The 17,266-nt window shown below is 35.6% G+C and overlaps 1 protein-coding gene across 1 annotated transcript; it reads left to right on the top strand.

Moving 5' to 3' along the window:
• The first annotated feature begins 6,548 nt into the window (after positions 1-6,548).
• Positions 6,549-9,148, top strand: LOC120139211 (2-hydroxyacyl-CoA lyase-like). The gene is made up of 2 exons (XM_039154519.1): positions 6,549-7,981; positions 8,623-9,148. Exons 1-2 carry the CDS (start codon positions 6,599-6,601, stop codon positions 8,935-8,937), a joined length of 1,698 nt encoding a protein of 565 aa, XP_039010450.1. The 5' UTR covers positions 6,549-6,598; the 3' UTR covers positions 8,938-9,148.
• Positions 9,149-17,266: the final 8,118 nt, after the last annotated feature.

Genomic DNA, 17,266 nt, shown 5'->3' with positions numbered 1-17,266 from the left:
ACTACTAACGTTGCAAGAACCTACATGGTCACACCCTAGGATTGAAATGAGCAAAAATGTACAATTTGTTGTATGTTACTAAAATATATCTAGAGTTATGATATGTATATTTGATATACATATGATTTTAATTATCCCAAACATAGTAAGTAAGCATTAAAAGAATGTAATTTAGATTACAACTCTTTTTAATTGGTATATATAATTCGGAATAATTAAATAAGTTTTTAAATAAACATTAAAGATTATAACTCAGATTATAAGTCTTTAATGTATATTTAATTTAATTAATTAAATAATATTTTATTGTTAATTCGAAATAACTTTGAAAACCCTAAGATGTTAGGGTAATGGATATAAAAGGGTGTGTTAGGTCTAGCAGTCGTTTTTAACACACACACATAAATCTTCAGCCGTTTTTCTCTGAAAATAATTTTGGGGAAAACAAATATTGCTCCTAATCGGGTGAACTGAGTAGAGGCCGATACGTGATTTCGTGGAGGCTTACGATTCGAACTGATCCGCACCACCAGTATTCATTGTTGTTCTTGTTGTTTTTCAATGAACCCGTTGTAAGTATTCGCATCCCTTCCTCCCGATTTCGGTTTTACGTACTTGGATCGCTGGTGAGACCGTCGAGTTTTGTTTTCGCTGCGTCGTGGGGTGCGCTGACGGTCCCAACAAAATTATGTTGGTGTTATTTTGGATTTTAATGCTAAAAAGATGCCCATAATTTAATCATGTTGGCAGCATTTAGATACTTTGAGATAAACAAAAGCTCGATAAAGAAATTTCTGGTAGCAAAGTCGGGTTTTTAGCCTTGTAAAACTTTTGCTATAAAATCTAAGAGCTTAAATTTCTACGTAAATTTATTTACTTTATTTAATTGTAATTGTGGTGTATTGAGTTGTAATAAATTTAATTTGTACATTTATACATTTTGTTAGTTTCAATATTTTATAAAGTTATTAAATTTTTAATCTCATATTCTAATATTATCAATAACTAGAATCATATTTAATATATAAATTAAAAATTTAAGAGAAATTATATTTAAGTTATTAACTATTACATAAAAATAATTCATGAATCATTTAATAAAACTAATTTAATAGCCATAACTAATTTTTTTAATATTATGATCATAATAAATATATAAAGTAAATTTAGTAATTTAAAGTAAATTTAGTAATATAATGATGATAATTACTAATTATTTTGCATTTATTATTAATACCAACTCATTAATTTAATAATTTTTTAATATATTTATTATAAGTATAAGAAGTAAATACATTAATTCAATTATCATAGTTAATCATGCATTATAAATTGTGAAAAAGTATTATGTCACATTGTAATATTAGAAAATTATATTTTTTTAACTTCATCAATTATAACTTAAATATTAGTTTAGTTTAATAACAAATCAGATCATTTACAGGTTGAGTTATTTACATATTAGGTTTATAACAAGTTAGGTAGATAATAGATTGGGTAATATCAATTATTTGTTGGGTTATTCTCAGGTTCGGGTTCATATCAGGTCGGATGTAGGTCGTATTCGATTGTCACATTATCATATCGAATTCAAGTTTAAGTTGTTCTCAGGGCGGGTGCATGTCGTAAATTTCTGGGTCCAACTCAGATTCATGTCAACACCAGTTCAAACTAGAATCGGTTTCAGATAATCACCATCTTGAGTCACAAACAATTTTAACTCAAATCAGTTTCAGTCAATTTTTTACATCCTTACTTCACCTCATGGTTTTCAGAACCGGACCGGTTAGCGAACTGGCTATGCTACCGGTTCACTGGTTCAACCGGTCGAACCGGACGACATCATAATTATTTAAAAAATTAAATAAAAATACCAAAAATATTTAATAAAAAAATTTTATATCACAAGTCATATTCAAAGTAAGTCATAACATATATAAGTTAAAAACCATAAAATCAAGTGAAACAAAATGATTCAAATTAACTACAATATAATATTTAAGATAAAACATATTAAATTATAAATATAATTATATAACTATAATTAAAAAATAAATTTGGGGCTAAAAAAATCATAACAAAATGATATTGTTTGGTTTAATTTTTTTTAAAACAATCTCACATGACTAAGAAACATAGAAGAGCATCCCAAAAGTTTGAAGAGTAAAAATATGAGAACAAAACAATCCCACATGGCTAAGAAACATAGAAGAGCATCTCAACTAACTTCTATAAATAATAGAGGTAATTGGGCATTCAAAATCATGGAGCCTTTTGGTGAGCATTGAGTAAACTATTCTTTCACTTCAATCGAGCTCGAATTTTAGGCTTCAATCGAGCTTCTAAATTTTTTTTGAGTTCAAGCCTTTTCGAGTTCAAGTTTCAATATTATATTTCGAGTTCGAGTTGAACTTGATAATTTTTAGCTCGTGAGTTTGAGTCGAGTTGAGCTTACTTTTAAAGTTTTCAAGTTTGAGTCGAGCTTAGCAATACTCGAGTTCGACTTGGCTCGTTTAACAAACGACGTCGTTTAATTTAATTTTAAAAAAAAAACAAAATTGGTGATTTTTTCTGTGTTTTCAGCCGGCCCGATTCGAACGGTTCAGAGGTTCTGGCCGGTTCACTAATAACGGTTCAATTGGTGTAGATTGAACCGGACTAGACAACGATTCTCGATTGAACCGACCGATCCGGTCTGATTTTCAAAACACTGCTTCACCTCCACCGCATCCCAATCCCAATGAATGGAAACTTAAATTAGGTTAGCCATCAAAGAGACGAAAGCAAAACCCTATTTTTACACTCAAACTGAAACGGTCAATTCTCCTGGCTATTTTCCCGGTATATCACCGGTGATCGGTATTATTACCGATCTAACACCGGTCAGACTATACTTCCCGGTCTAACACCCTTAACAGGAAAGCGCGCCCCCTGCACCGCGTTATATGCTGATTTGGCGCCACGTGGGTATAGCGCTCCCCCTGCCCCGCGATATACAATGATCTGGCGCCACGTGGGTATAGCGCGCCCCCTGATCCGCGCTATACTCGCGCTATATGCCATACCAAAATTATATTTAACGCGGTCCCTGATCCGTACTATATCTTTTATCTGAATAATTGCATATAGCGCGGTGCAGGTACCGCGCCTTATATGCTTATAAATACACTCCGGCTCACATCTCCTCGCATCTCTCCTCTCTTATAAATTAATACAACAATTCCGTCAACGAGTAATAATTCTCGCAATCTTCTCAAATTTGATTTAGAAGTTCGTGCGATTTTTTGTTATAAGGTAATTTTGTTATAATTTTTTAATTATACTTATTGTTTATTATCATTATTTGAAAAAATATTATACTAATTATTTTCAATTAATTTTTATGTTTGTAAAATTGAAAAGCGGGAGCATACGTCGAAATAGTTTTGCGGTGCAGGTAATAATATAAAATTATATTATTTAAATTATTTACGTTGATGTGTAAAAATTTTATTGTGTTATATTTTCGTTCATATATAATTTATTTAATCAGGTTTGTTTAAGTTATTTTTTTTTGCATATATAATATTGTCGCACTTTTAAACTCAAAGAATGACGCGACTTTCAGCTATTGTTTATTATGATGGTGAAATTCGAGAAGATGAAACCGGCGTTGTTTTCGTATCAAATGAGCGTGTTAAAATATCATTCAAGAGAAACATAACTCTTGAGGAGCTAATAACGAAGATTTCGAGGAAGATTCATGTTGGAAGTAACAGAAGAATGTCGTCGTTGCAGTACAGAATTCCAACATCATTGTTGCCATTAACTTATACAGCGTTCGAACTTTCGAACAACGATGATGTTCAAATGATGGTTGAAGCTCAAAGTAATTATTCAGACGCCGCTATTGATATGTATGCACATTTTGTTCAAATGCATGATGTTCGGGGTCAATCTTTAAGCTCACACTATGGGCTGGCTGAACAAGTTGATAAAGTTGACAGCCCAACTACAATAATGTGTAATGATTTTAATGCCATAATGGGGAGACATTCATCAGCAACTCCTTATGATATGTACCGCGGTGGGTCCACGAACAATCTGTATGGCAACACCGCGTCCAGTTCAAGGGGAAGGCATTCATTTGCAAATTTCTTTGACCATATGGAGATGACATCGATGCAACCATCTGTGCAGTTTCCATTTGACACGATGGCTTCAAGCTCCAGGGGGAGGCATTCGACTGCGAGCTTTTTCGATCTCAATGTCGATATGCCTTCCAGTTCAAGGGGAAGGCGTGCAAGTAGTAGGTTCTTCGACCTAAATGGAGGAACCAGTTCAATGTACCGAGGTGGGTCCACGAACAATCTGTATGGCAACACCGCGTCCAGTTCAAGGGGAAGGCATTCATCTGCAAATTTCTTTGACCATATGGAGATGACATCGATGCAACCATCTGTGCAGTTTCCATTTGACACGATGGCTTCAAGCTCCAGGGGGAGGCATTCGACTGCGAGCTTTTTCGATCTCAATGTCGATATGCCTTACAGTTCAAGGGGAAGGCGTGCAAGTAGTAGGTTATTCGACCTAAATGTGAAGAGCATGGAGGAACCATCATCTCCACCAGAAGAACCGCTTTGTGAGCCTGGTGCGAATGATGCTGAGACTGGACTATTCATTCACCCAGAATCACCGCAATTCAACTCCGATGATGATGAAGTTCCAGGAAATGTGACACAAATTGACCCTCCTGCACACATGTATGAAGCTGATTATGGTGTAATGTACGGGCCAGAATTTGCGGATATGCCTTATCTCGGTGACTATTGATATTACTCATCAATAAATAATGGTGAGTTATCTTTAGGCATGGAGTTTTCAAGCAAAGAAGAAGCGATGATGGCTATCAAAAATTACAATATCCGTAATTCTGTTCAGTCCAGAGTCAACCGATCGACGACCAAAAAATATATATGCTACTGTGCCCGACGCGAAAACGGCTGCAATTGGATGGTTCGCGTATCGAAAATGAAGAGGAAAAACAACATATAGGAACTAATAATATACAACGGTCCTCACACATGTTGTGCTGGAGGGGTCAACCAAGATCATCCGAACTTGGACTCTGAAGTGATATGAGAAGCCATCATGCCCATGGTAAATGCAAGCTCTCATATAGTTGTTGCAGTGTTGATTTTAGCTATACAATCACAGTATGGGTACACCGTCTCCTATAAAAAAGCTTGGTTGGCAAAACAAAATTCCATTGTCAAACTTCATGGCGAATGAGATGCATCTTACAACGAACTTCCAGGTTGGTTTAGGCTGGTGCGGACGTTGAATCTTGGGACAATTATGGACTTCGAAATTAACTAAAATACAACAAACTTACAATAAGAATTAAATGGTAAATGATAACCAAATTACAATAACTGATATTAAATGGTAATAAACAAAATTAACTAAAATATATTAAAAAAATCCAACAAATTTAACAAAATAAAGTAAATATTAAATGAGAAATAAAAAAAATTACAATTAAACAAAATAAAGTAAATACAAATATAATAAAAAAATCTATCGATGCTTGCGTCGCGAATGTGTTCCGCATGGCGGTGGCTGTCGGTCTCGAGGAAGATTTCTTCGTATCACTAGTTCTGACTCCTCGCTGTCATCATCGTCGTCGTCGTCGTCGTCGTCATCCTGAGCAGGTACATTAAAACGTTAAAATGTTACCGTATCAGCAAAGTGTCGAGATATTTAATTCTTAATTTAATAATCATGCATTAAATAAATCAACTAAATATTACTAATAATTTAAATTAAATTAAAACGTTAAAATGTTACCGTATCAGCAAAGTGTCGAGATATTTAATTCTTAATTTAATAATCATGCATTAAATAAATCAACTAAATATTACTAATAATTTAAATTAAATTAAAACGTTAAAATGTTACCGTATCAGCAAAGTGTAGAGATATATGATTTACATCCGAGCGAAGTAGATTGTCTTCCATTATATATCTGCAAAAGAATTATATTAGTAAAATATTAAATAAAGTAAAAACATAATAGTAAAAATATTATAAAATATACCTTAAAAAGAGAGTATTTAAGAGAAATTTAGAGAATTTGAGAGAATTTGGTGTGATAAAAGTGATTGAGGATGGGAGTATTTATAGGGAGGATGGGGACGTGAAAGGTTGGTAATTAGGGGTATAGTGCGCCCCCTGCACCGCACTATACCCCACTTGTCAGATATCCAGCTATAGTGCGGATCAGGGGGCGCGTTATACCCACGTGGCGCCAGATCACCGTATATCGCGGGGCAGGAGGCGCGCTATATCCACGTGGCGCCAAATCAATATATAGCGCGGTACAGAGAGGAAAAATATAGTCTGACCGGAAAATATAGCGTGGCGCGCTATATCCAAAAGATGTTAGATCGAGAAATATAATCTGACCGGTGTTAGATCAATAATAATACTGATCAACCAATCCTCATTCCTTCACCCACACTTTATAATTTATTTTTTCAGTTATAAACAAATTTTTAGTTTATTTAGAATTCTCACCACACAAACTTCCATCCAAAAAAAAAAGTAGAGAGGAAAAATGTCGGACTGCTTCGACGGCAATGGTTTAGCAGCTAAATCCTTTGCCCGTTTCGGCATTACCCACATGTTTGGCGTCGTGGGTATACCTGTTACTTCTCTCGCCAACCGTGCCGTCCAATTGGGTATCCGTTTCATCGCTTTTCACAACGAACAATCCGCTGGTTACGCTGCTTCAGCTTACGGCTACCTCACGGGTCGACCCGGTCTTCTCTTGACCGTTTCCGGTCCTGGTTGTGTCCACGGTCTGGCCGGCTTGTCCAATGCTATGATCAACACCTGGCCCATGGTCATGATCTCCGGCTCCTCCGACCAGAAGGATGCCGGCCTCGGAGATTTCCAGGAGCTTGATCAGATCGAAGCTGTGAAACCCTTCTCGAAATTCTCGGTTAAAGCCAAAGATATCAAGGAAATTCCCAATTGTGTTGCTAGGGTTTTGGATCATGCGGTTTCGGGTAGACCCGGTGGGTGTTATTTGGATATACCAACCGATGTACTGCATCAAACGATAACTGAATCCGAAGCTGAGAAATTGTTGACTGAAGTCGAGAAAGGACGGTCTTTTGAAGAACCTAAAGCTCCGCCGAATTCTGAGATCGAAAAGGCGGTTAGGTTGTTAAGGAAGGCGGAAAGGCCATTGATTGTGTTTGGCAAAGGGGCTGCTTATGGCCGAGCTGAAGGGGAACTAAGGAAGTTTATTGAAAGAACGGGAATCCCCTTTTTGCCAACTCCAATGGGTAAAGGACTGGTAAACGATAACCATGAGTTAGCCGCCAGTGCCGCGAGGTCACTCGCCATCGGTAAATGCGATGTGGCGTTGGTGGTTGGAGCAAGGCTCAATTGGTTATTGCATTTTGGGGAGAGTCCTAAATGGGATAAAGATGTGAAGTTCATTTTAGTGGATGTCTGTGAGGAAGAGATTAAGTTGAGAAACCCCCATTTAGGTTTAGTTGGGGATGCTAAGAAGGTTTTGGAGATGATTAATAAGGAGATTAAAGATGACCCTTTTTGTTTAGGTAAGTCTCATCCTTGGGTTGAGGCTATTTCGAAGAAGGTGAAGGATAATGTGTCGAAAATGGAAGCTCAGTTGGCAAAAGATGTTGTGCCGTTTAATTTTTTGACTCCTATGAGAATTATAAGAGATGCTATTTTGGGGCTTGGGAGTCCGGCTCCGGTGGTGGTTTCGGAAGGGGCAAATACTATGGATGTTGGTAGGTCCGTTTTGGTCCAGACAGAGCCTAGGACTAGGCTGGATGCAGGAACTTGGGGGACAATGGGAGTTGGTTTAGGTTATTGCATTGCAGCTGCTGCGTCTAATCCCGATCGGCTTGTGGTTGCGGTTGAAGGTGACTCGGGATTTGGGTTCAGTGCAATGGAGGTTGAGGTATGTTTCCTAATGTAAAGTCATTTGGAGAATTAAGTTTATTATCCCTATTCTTGGGCATTTTATGTTTAGTTTTGATGAAGAAATCTAACGCGAATGCTTATGTTGATAGTAAAGAGGTTTAATATTACACTTCCTGTTGCTTATTATGATTGAACTAATTTTCATTTTTCTATTAATCGAATCCCGCCTAAGGTAGCGGTGATGGTTTTTTGTAGGGCCTATGTAATATATCTTATCCTTGTTTGGCCTTTTTGGCGAAAGAAAAATTCCCTGCTTTTCTTGACCAGGTTAGCCAAATTGTGAGAGAAAATTTGGATTAAAGACAACTTATTTTGTAATAATGAATCGGATAGCAGTTGTTTGATTAGCAGCAAAGTTGTTTGCTGAAAGCTTGGTGTTTGATAATAACACAGTGAAGGGCAATTTGTTTTTTGTTTGATGCTTGATGTTCTTCCTTTTCTTCGTGTCCTCTCTCCGACTGTTAAATCCCTGAGGAGTTGTCTTCTTATTTTATTTTTTTAAAGATGCTTTAAGAAATCTCAAAATTATAGTCGTTGGTTTATGCCCTTTTCTGATCGAAGCTTTTTATTGTGTGTATCTTTTGAATATGATGTGTCTACCATTGTCTTACAATGCAGACATTGGTTCGATACAAGTTGCCAGTTGTAGTGATAGTCTTTAACAATGGCGGTGTCTACGGTGGTGACCGTAGGAGCCCTGAAGAAGTTACGGGCCCTTTCGAACACGATCCTGCCCCCACTTCCTTTGTTCCGGGTGCCGCTTACCATACTGTAATGGAAGCATTTGGGGGGAAGGGTTACCTTGTAGGGACACCTGATGAATTAAAATCCACTCTTTCTGAATCCTTCTCTGCAAGGAAGCCGGCTGTGATAAATGTGACGATCGATCCTTACGCCGGATCAGAAAGTGGGAGAATGCAGCACAAGAACTGAGTTGGTTTCTGTTGTCTCCTTTTTAACTTGAAGCCAGACGTGATTTATGTGATAATTGATCCTTCCGAAGTGGGAGAATGCAGGAGTATCGGTTGTATGATTTTAAATTTGTTTTTCCACCACTTACTGAACCCAATGAATAATATTGAAGTTTGAGTTTGATTTGTGCTCACTTGTGATATATAGAACAAATACAGATGATGTCTTCTGCCTTGTCTTTTCAAATGCCATTTATAAAATGTTTCTTTCTAGTAATTAAATATTCATCCATTTTAACTGTCGATATTAAACCTGATCGAAACTCATTGTCTATGTGAACTTGACTCGTATCATACGATTATGGATTCCTCGCCTTTACTTTGATAATACACGAAGATTCTATAGTAAATCAATAATAAAAACGAGTGGTGTTGTTGATCAAGCATGCTAGACAGGAATTTTCCATAATTTTACGCATTCATTCTTGATGATTTTCCTGAGTCAACTCAGTCCGCACTCGGTCAACTCCGTGTGGGACATAACCAGACTTCCAAAAACATATACGATCAATTCCATTTCCCTCAATCACGTCCTCTCTTCTCTTCAACTTTACTTAGCAACTTGTTTCTAAAACCAATAGCTTTCCCTCAAATCATTCTGCTTTTAATCTAAGTTCCGTTTGAATTCTTGGGCGTGTTGTACATGGCAGATGTACTTGTTTCTTCCCTTGTGAAGACCATCTTTGGGACCCTAAATTCTCTAGCACTTCGCGAGTATGAAATCGCAAGCAATTTGGAAACCGAGCTTCAAAATCTCGAGAGCACTTTAACTACGATTCAGACCGTGCTTCAGGACGCGGAGCAGAAGCAATGGAAGAGTGAGTCCCTCAAGAATTGGCTCAGGTAGCTCGAGGATGTCGCTTACGATGCTGATGATATACTCGACGAGTTCGCTGCAAAAGCTTTGAGATGGGAAGCTAGAAAGAAGATGAGCAGCAAAGTAAGTGATCTCTTTTCCTTGAAAAATTCCGCGGTGTTTAATTTCAGGAAGGCTCGTGAACTTAAGCTTAGAACTAGTGTAGCAGAGTAGTGTTGCCTTAGTGTAGGTTTTAACTCATTTTGACTTTATTCCTTCTCGTTGTTTGTTATCGTTGACTATTGTGTATCATTCTCGTCATGGTTTTATCTTTTTAAATTTTGTCGGGTCTAACGTTTCTGTCTATATACAGAGATTTTTACGCATGGATTCATTTGCAGGGATTACTTCCCATTACAGACGCGCATATGAAGACTGCATATGAAGACTGTTAATCTATGTATTTATATATTTATTTATACATGTACTACATTTTATCTTTATTTTTAAATTTTATAACTGCCGGAGGTCTTCTACAGAAGCTGCTCTCAACCTGGCATTGGGGGCAGCCAACTACCTTACCTCCCCCTTACCCCAATTACATTTGGGAATAAGGTTTTGTTGTTGTTATTGTTGTATTAGATGCTGTAGCGGAAAAGAAAAACGAGTTTCATTTAACTCACAATGTTGGTGATTTAGACACTGATGACAGGGAATGACGGTTAACTAGCTCACTGGTAAATGAATCTGAAATATTTGGAAGGAGTGAGTGTAATAACCGATTTTTGTCCGGACACGAAATTTTACTTGACGGGAAAAATAAAATGAATAAATAATGAGTATGATTAAAAGAAATTTTTGGGGAGTCGCCATTGATCTTTTTAGGTTAGGAAGGTTAAATACCTAAAAACAATCTTTTAAAATAGTTTTTAAGAAAACATAATTTAAAAGATAAAACTAATCTGCGTATAACCAAAAATTTTAATAAAAAAAAATTCGTGGTCGATTACGTTTGGGGAAGGATTAGCACCACCACAACGCCCAAAATTGATACTTATTAATTATAAATTGTCTCTATTATCATAAATTTAAAAATTCAAAGATATATTTAATTTATAATATTGTTATTTCGAATTTATAATTTTATGAAATTCTATTAATTTTTATATGTAAATAAGATATTTATTTATTTAGAAATATCATAAAAGGACTTCTAAGTGCTTTAAGACAGCTCTTTCCTTTGATATTATAAAAAATAAATATTAATAAAATATTTCTTAAAAATTAATTATATATTTTATAGGATAAAAATATCAGAAAACGGACTTCTAGGTGCTTTAAGACAACTTTTTTCTTTAATATTATTAAAATAGGATAAAAATAATTTATATAAATGATTTTAATAAAAAGTAAAGTAAAATAAAATAAATAAATATTATTTATTATTATATATATATATATTTATAATAATAATAATATTTTAAATATATTAATAATAAACATATAAAATTTAAACAATAACTAAAATAAATGAAAGTAAAAATAATAAAAACTAATAATTTAAAGTTAATGACTAAATTAGAATATATTAAAATTAAATATATAATTCGCAATTAATTTATTTAAAATTTCAGTGTCTAATCATGCTATTTTACCCATTTATTAATTTAGTGACTAAATTAATATTATATAACATTCGCATATTAAATTAAAACAAATTAAAACATGTTGTTCGGGACTAAAATATTATTTAACAAAATTATAATGGTTATTTCGGTCATTTTACCTAAAATTATATATAAGTAAATTAATGACTAAATTATAAGATAAACAAATTAAGAGGCCAAAATAAAAAGATTATAAAGTTGATTCCAGTGACTATAATGTAAAATTACAAAACTAATGGTCTGCGGACGGGGTTTAACCTTTAATAAATTATAAACAAACCCCTCCCCAAAATGGCTTCGTTCAGGGAGGGGTATTTAAGCCCCAAACCATACGGCCTTAAGGCCATTTTTTTCATTTCCCTCTTTCACTTTTTCTCTCTAACTAAGAGAGAATAACAAATTCTCTCGCTTCTCTCTAGCTTCCCTCACCGGAGGGAAGCCGGTTATCGACCGGCAGCCTTGCGCCGCCTCCAACCTCTACCACCGGCCACCGTACGTGGTGGCCGAAAATCATCAAAAACTCCCACGTAATATATCCGAGTGATCTAAAACTGAATCTAACCCTCGTTTACCCTAAAAAGCTTCCTATTTACATAGATCTATAAAAAATACCTTCGGTATTTTGGTTTTCTGACGAGATTTGGAGGCTCCGGTGACTGACTCTTCGGTAAGGTTTATTTCTATTTTTTTCGTGGTTTTGTTGTTGTTTGGTTCGTTGTCATTTGGTTCCCCGTCCTTGTCAAGCTTTTTCTTCTTTTTGCAGGTGTAGTCATATAGCCTCGATGAGGCTTTTGTCAGACCGGTCAATAGGGGAAGCTTTGGTGAGTCACCAAACTATGTGGCGACTCACCATATAGTAGAGACGTGGATGGCCGGCGTAGAGCTTATGGAGACTTCGGTTGGGAAGTAACAGATGGAACGTTGGCGTGGAGACAGTAGAGGCGGCGGCTGGGACGTGGCCCTAGGGTATCATACCTTAGGGTTTGTATCTTGAAGGCTGTGGGTCGTTGGATCAAGCCAGATCCAACGGTTGAGAAGAGGAACGGCGGCTGGAGCTGAGATCAAACCCTAAATGGGTTTTAAGGTTTCTATTAGGTTTGGGTCAATCTGTTTTGTTTGTAACTAGGCCGGTCCAGTTTTGATTGGGCCTGTTTGTAAATAATATTTTATTAATAATAATAATATTAATTAATAATATAAAATAATATAAATAATAATATTAATAATAATAATAAATAATAATAATAAAATAAATAATAGAAAAACCATATGGAAAATAAACTAGTGTCTTCAGTTGCCCCTCTTTGCTCATTCTTGTGTTAACGAGAATAGGGCAAAGACGAAAAGACAATAAGTTTTTTTTTTTTCATTTGACTTCACTTGATTAGGATGAAATGTTGAACAAGTTCTTCTCATTATGAACTCTTCCATTGGGGATGTCAATTCATCTCCTTCTATGATGTAATCTAGCAAAAAGTTTGAACAAATTCTTCTCATTATGAACTTCTTCTTCGTCAGATGAGTTCTTCTCATTATGAATTCCTTATGGACATGTTAATGCTGATCTATCTCCTTCTACGATAGATTCATGCAAAGATTGAACAAGTTCTTCTCATTATGAACGTTTTCTTCCTCTTCAGATGAGTTCTTCTCATTATGAACACTTCTAGAAATGTTGATGTTGATCTATCTCCTTCTGTGATAGAGTCAAACAAAAGGTTGAACAAGCTTTTCTCATTATGAATTTCTTCTTCCTCTTCAGATAAGTTCTTCTCATTATGAACATTCTCTGGAAAAGTTGATCCATCGAGTGATGAATTCGAGCGAAAGGTTGAACAAATTCTTCTCATTTTGAACTTCTTTTCCTTCTTCAGACGAGTTCCTATCATTATAAACTCTACCTTCAAATATTGATCCATTGAGTGATGGATTCAAATCTTGCTAAAATCTTTGAAATTCCTGTCAAATATTTAACATGGGTAAAATGAATGAAAATGCTCCTATTTTGCAAATGTCTAAATATGATCCATGAATGTTAAGTTCATCTCAAAGTGGTGAACTCGGTCTTTCTTCAATTGTGTAGAAATCCCATAAATCTTTCTTCTTTGAAAAGAGAATATATCATCTTTGGAGAGTGTAAATGTAGATATGCCTGAATTTTTGCATGATGTCACAAAACCACTTGAGAACAAAACTCAATGGTATGGGCTCTTGAAAAGTCTGCACTCATGCAACATGTTGATTCTGATAACTACTCATCTGATTATGAAGTGATTTTTCAGGATGATTTCACAGATATTGATAGTTCTTCTAATACCGAGGAAATCTTGAATTCTGATTCTGGTAAGGAGAGTAAACTGTTATACTTGACGAAAGTGGAATACTCAGATGCTGAGTCTTCAATAGTCGTAGAGATATGGTCAGGATTCATCAATTGTAGAGTTGACAGATTTTATATGTGCTGCTCAAATGGCTAAGGCTGCTGACGCACTTCTTCTGGTAAAAGATAGGAAGTCATTATGCAATAATCCCAATTACAAGAAAAGGCGAAACTTGGGCTATGCTTTGCTTAGAAAAAGAAGAAGCAGAGGTAGCTTGAAAAGAAGCTTCTTAATGAAGAGGATCATGTAGTTTATCTTCCTAATCCAATAATTGGTTTTGGAGTTCCTACTGAACCAGATCAGATAACTCAAAGAACACTTCCAGAAGATGCTATTGGGCCTCCTTATTTCTACTATGATAACGTGACGCTTGCTCCATTTGGTGTTTGGACCAAAATATCATAGTACTTATACGATGTAGAGCCAGAATTTGTAAATTTGAAGCATTTTTGTACTGATGCACGGAAAAGGTGCTATATTCATAATCTGCCAATTGAGAACTGATTTCCTCTTGTTCCGCTTCCAAATGACTCTATGATGGACATAACTTGTTTGCTTTTCAACAGTGATTGCAAATGTCGATAAGACTTACTTTAGATTTCATGCGCTTAAAAGTATTAACATGAAGTAATAGTCAGAAATATTTTTGTTTGTTTTTAAGATTATATTAATCTATTTACATGATGTTTATGTGAAAAATAAATTGAATTTCGAACAAAAGAAATTGAATTTCAAAAAGATAATCTTGGAATAAATAATAAATATATAAAAATGTATTCAAAGCCATGACAAACATAAGAATGATAAAAATTCAAATGACTCAACAAGTCATTAGCATAAGTGTTTCTAAACTAATCAACTTGATATAATTTAGAGAACTGAGGTAAGCTTATGTCTGGAAGATCTCAAATGTTGCCAGAATGCTTGTAGATGTGAAGTTCCTCCTAAAATATCAAGCTCTTAAGAGGGTTTGATTGCCAGATGCCTAATATCAACATGCATTTGAGCAGCCCTTTCAGGTTTTCAACTCAAATCTTTCTTTTAGTTGCAAGACGCCCTTTGCGGGTTTTCATCTTGACCCTCCTTTTCTATATATATATATATATTTTCATCATTTTTCATTTTTTTCATTTTTCATTTTTCATTTTTTCATTTCATTTTTTTTCTTTTTTTTTTCAAGCATAATATTTCTTGACAGAATCTGAGTTTATTGGATTTCTCAGAACTTTTCCATCTATTTCTACCAAGATCAACGCTCCTCCAGAAAAGGCCTTTTTTACAATATATGACCCTTCCCAATTAGCCATCCATTTCCCACGTAAATCTTTATGTATAGGCAAGATCTTTTTCAGCACTAGATCACCCTATTGGAATTCTCTTGGATGTACTTTCTTGTCATGAGACTTCATCATCCGTTTTTGATACATCTGTCCATGGCAAATAGCTTTCAATCTATTCTCATCAATAAGGCTCAACTGATCAAATCGAGCTTGGATCCATTCAGATTCATCCAATTTTACCTCTTTCAAAATTCGAAGTGATGGGATCTCAACTTCGATTGGTAAAACTGCTTTCATCTGTCCTTTGATTAAGCTTCTGTATTTGCACATTCTTGTTTCTACATCATTGCATCCAAGTGATGGCCACTTCTTGCTCTACTTCAAGTCTGGTGTTGAAATTCTTCATTTCCAGCTCCCATTTTTCTTTTTCAACATTGAAATCTTCAATCCTTTGGCCCCTAACTTCAAGCTCGGCAATCATATTATTCATTTCAAATTCAAATCCCTTGAACATGGTGTTTTTATCATCTTCAAATCTTTCAAGCATGTTGTTCTTCATATTTTCTAATTCTTTGGCTCGATCCCTTTCTTTTTGCATTTCATTCATGATCTCTCGACTTTCAGCTTTGTACTTTATAATTCGCTCTCTTTTGTCAACCTCAAAATCCTCCATTTTCTGTTTTCCTTTCTCAAGGCTTTTGAGTAAACGGCTATTATTTTCTTTCAACTCGACATTTCTCAATATTCAATTCTTTGGTCATCTGTGCTGACGCTCTCCAGGATTTGTGTAGCTCATGGTAATTCTTCTTTAACGTTATGAACTCACCATCAACTTTTTCTTTGTTTTCCCTCAACATTGCACATTATGCTGAATGAAAGTCAACGCCCAACATAGCTTTATCTCGTCTTATTTGCTCTAATTCTTTCGACCAACCTTCTCTTTCTGCTTCAAACTCAGCTCTTAAGATTTCAATCTCTGATGGAACTGACCTAATACGATCTTTCATAGAGATATCCTCATTTTGATCTGGTAGAGGGATATTTGCATTTTCCTGACAGACATCCATTCCTCATAATCAGGAGTTAGTATTACCTTCGCTGCTTTGGCTCGAATACAGAAAGTTTTTTTCCAAGCTGTAATAACATCCATGATGTTTCTTTTGTAATTTTTGCTATGAAAAGCGAACTCAGACGAATGTAATCCAGCAGTAACATGAACAAATTGATGACCCTCGTACTACCTTATAACCAGAAGTGGTGCATATTCGATTCCTCCCCACAAGCCAAGTAGCATCACCCAGTTGTAGTCACCACATTTGTAAAAGAACTCCCTTTGAATTTTCCACGGGGCACGCCAAATGATATCGTCGCTTTGTAGATTTCGAAGGGCATTGATCCACATATCTTTCGTGACTTCTTTCGGCCATTTTTGCTCCAGAAACTCTTTCAACGGTGAGTAATCAGTATTAAAGTGACGGTAAGAGACCTTTTCTGTCCTCCAAAAATGTCTACGGATCCATTCATATAATAATGGTGCACATCCTGAAAATCATCCACCTCCTAGCCTTCTACAAGCGCTTAACGATCGAAAAGTCTCTGCTAGAATTGCAGAAGCAAGATTGATCTTTTTTTGCAACTGCTCGAACAAATCTACTACTGCAGCCTCAATGTATCCCAATGCTTTCGGGAAAATGACCATACCATATATACCCAGAGAAAAAAGATCAAATCGTACTTTATCATCTGGATGACTCTGAATAATTTCTTTGATGTTGGTCCAAGCAATGCCTTCGCCTTCGCCCTTTTGTTTCATGCGGGATACCACCCATTCTTCTCGTACTCCTGCAATCTTTGCTAATTTAACTCGGAAAGGTTGAGTTTTAATTGACCTTGAATAAATTCGATTCTCCAAAGCCCCTTCTATATGTGGTAAAGTTGTGTACTCTTCAATAGTAGGAACCAAGTCCTCCTTATTGAAAGTGAAGCAATTATACCCTGGATTCCAGAATTGAATTAGGGCTCGAAGTAAGTCATCATCAACTTTGACATAGAGCAAATATGGGATGTCCCTGTAAAACTGGTAAAATTGCATCTTTCTATTTGAATCCCAACTCTCCCAAATGCCTCGCAAATCTTTCATATCATTTCTTTTTAGTGAAACTGGAGC

This window comes from Hibiscus syriacus, unplaced genomic scaffold (genome assembly GCF_006381635.1).
Source record: "Hibiscus syriacus cultivar Baekdansim isolate YM2019G1 unplaced genomic scaffold, ASM638163v2 tig00110730_pilon, whole genome shotgun sequence".
NCBI classification, from domain to species: domain Eukaryota; kingdom Viridiplantae; phylum Streptophyta; class Magnoliopsida; order Malvales; family Malvaceae; genus Hibiscus; species Hibiscus syriacus.
Note: the sequence above shows the minus strand (reverse complement) of the source record. Positions and strands in the feature narration are given on the sequence as shown.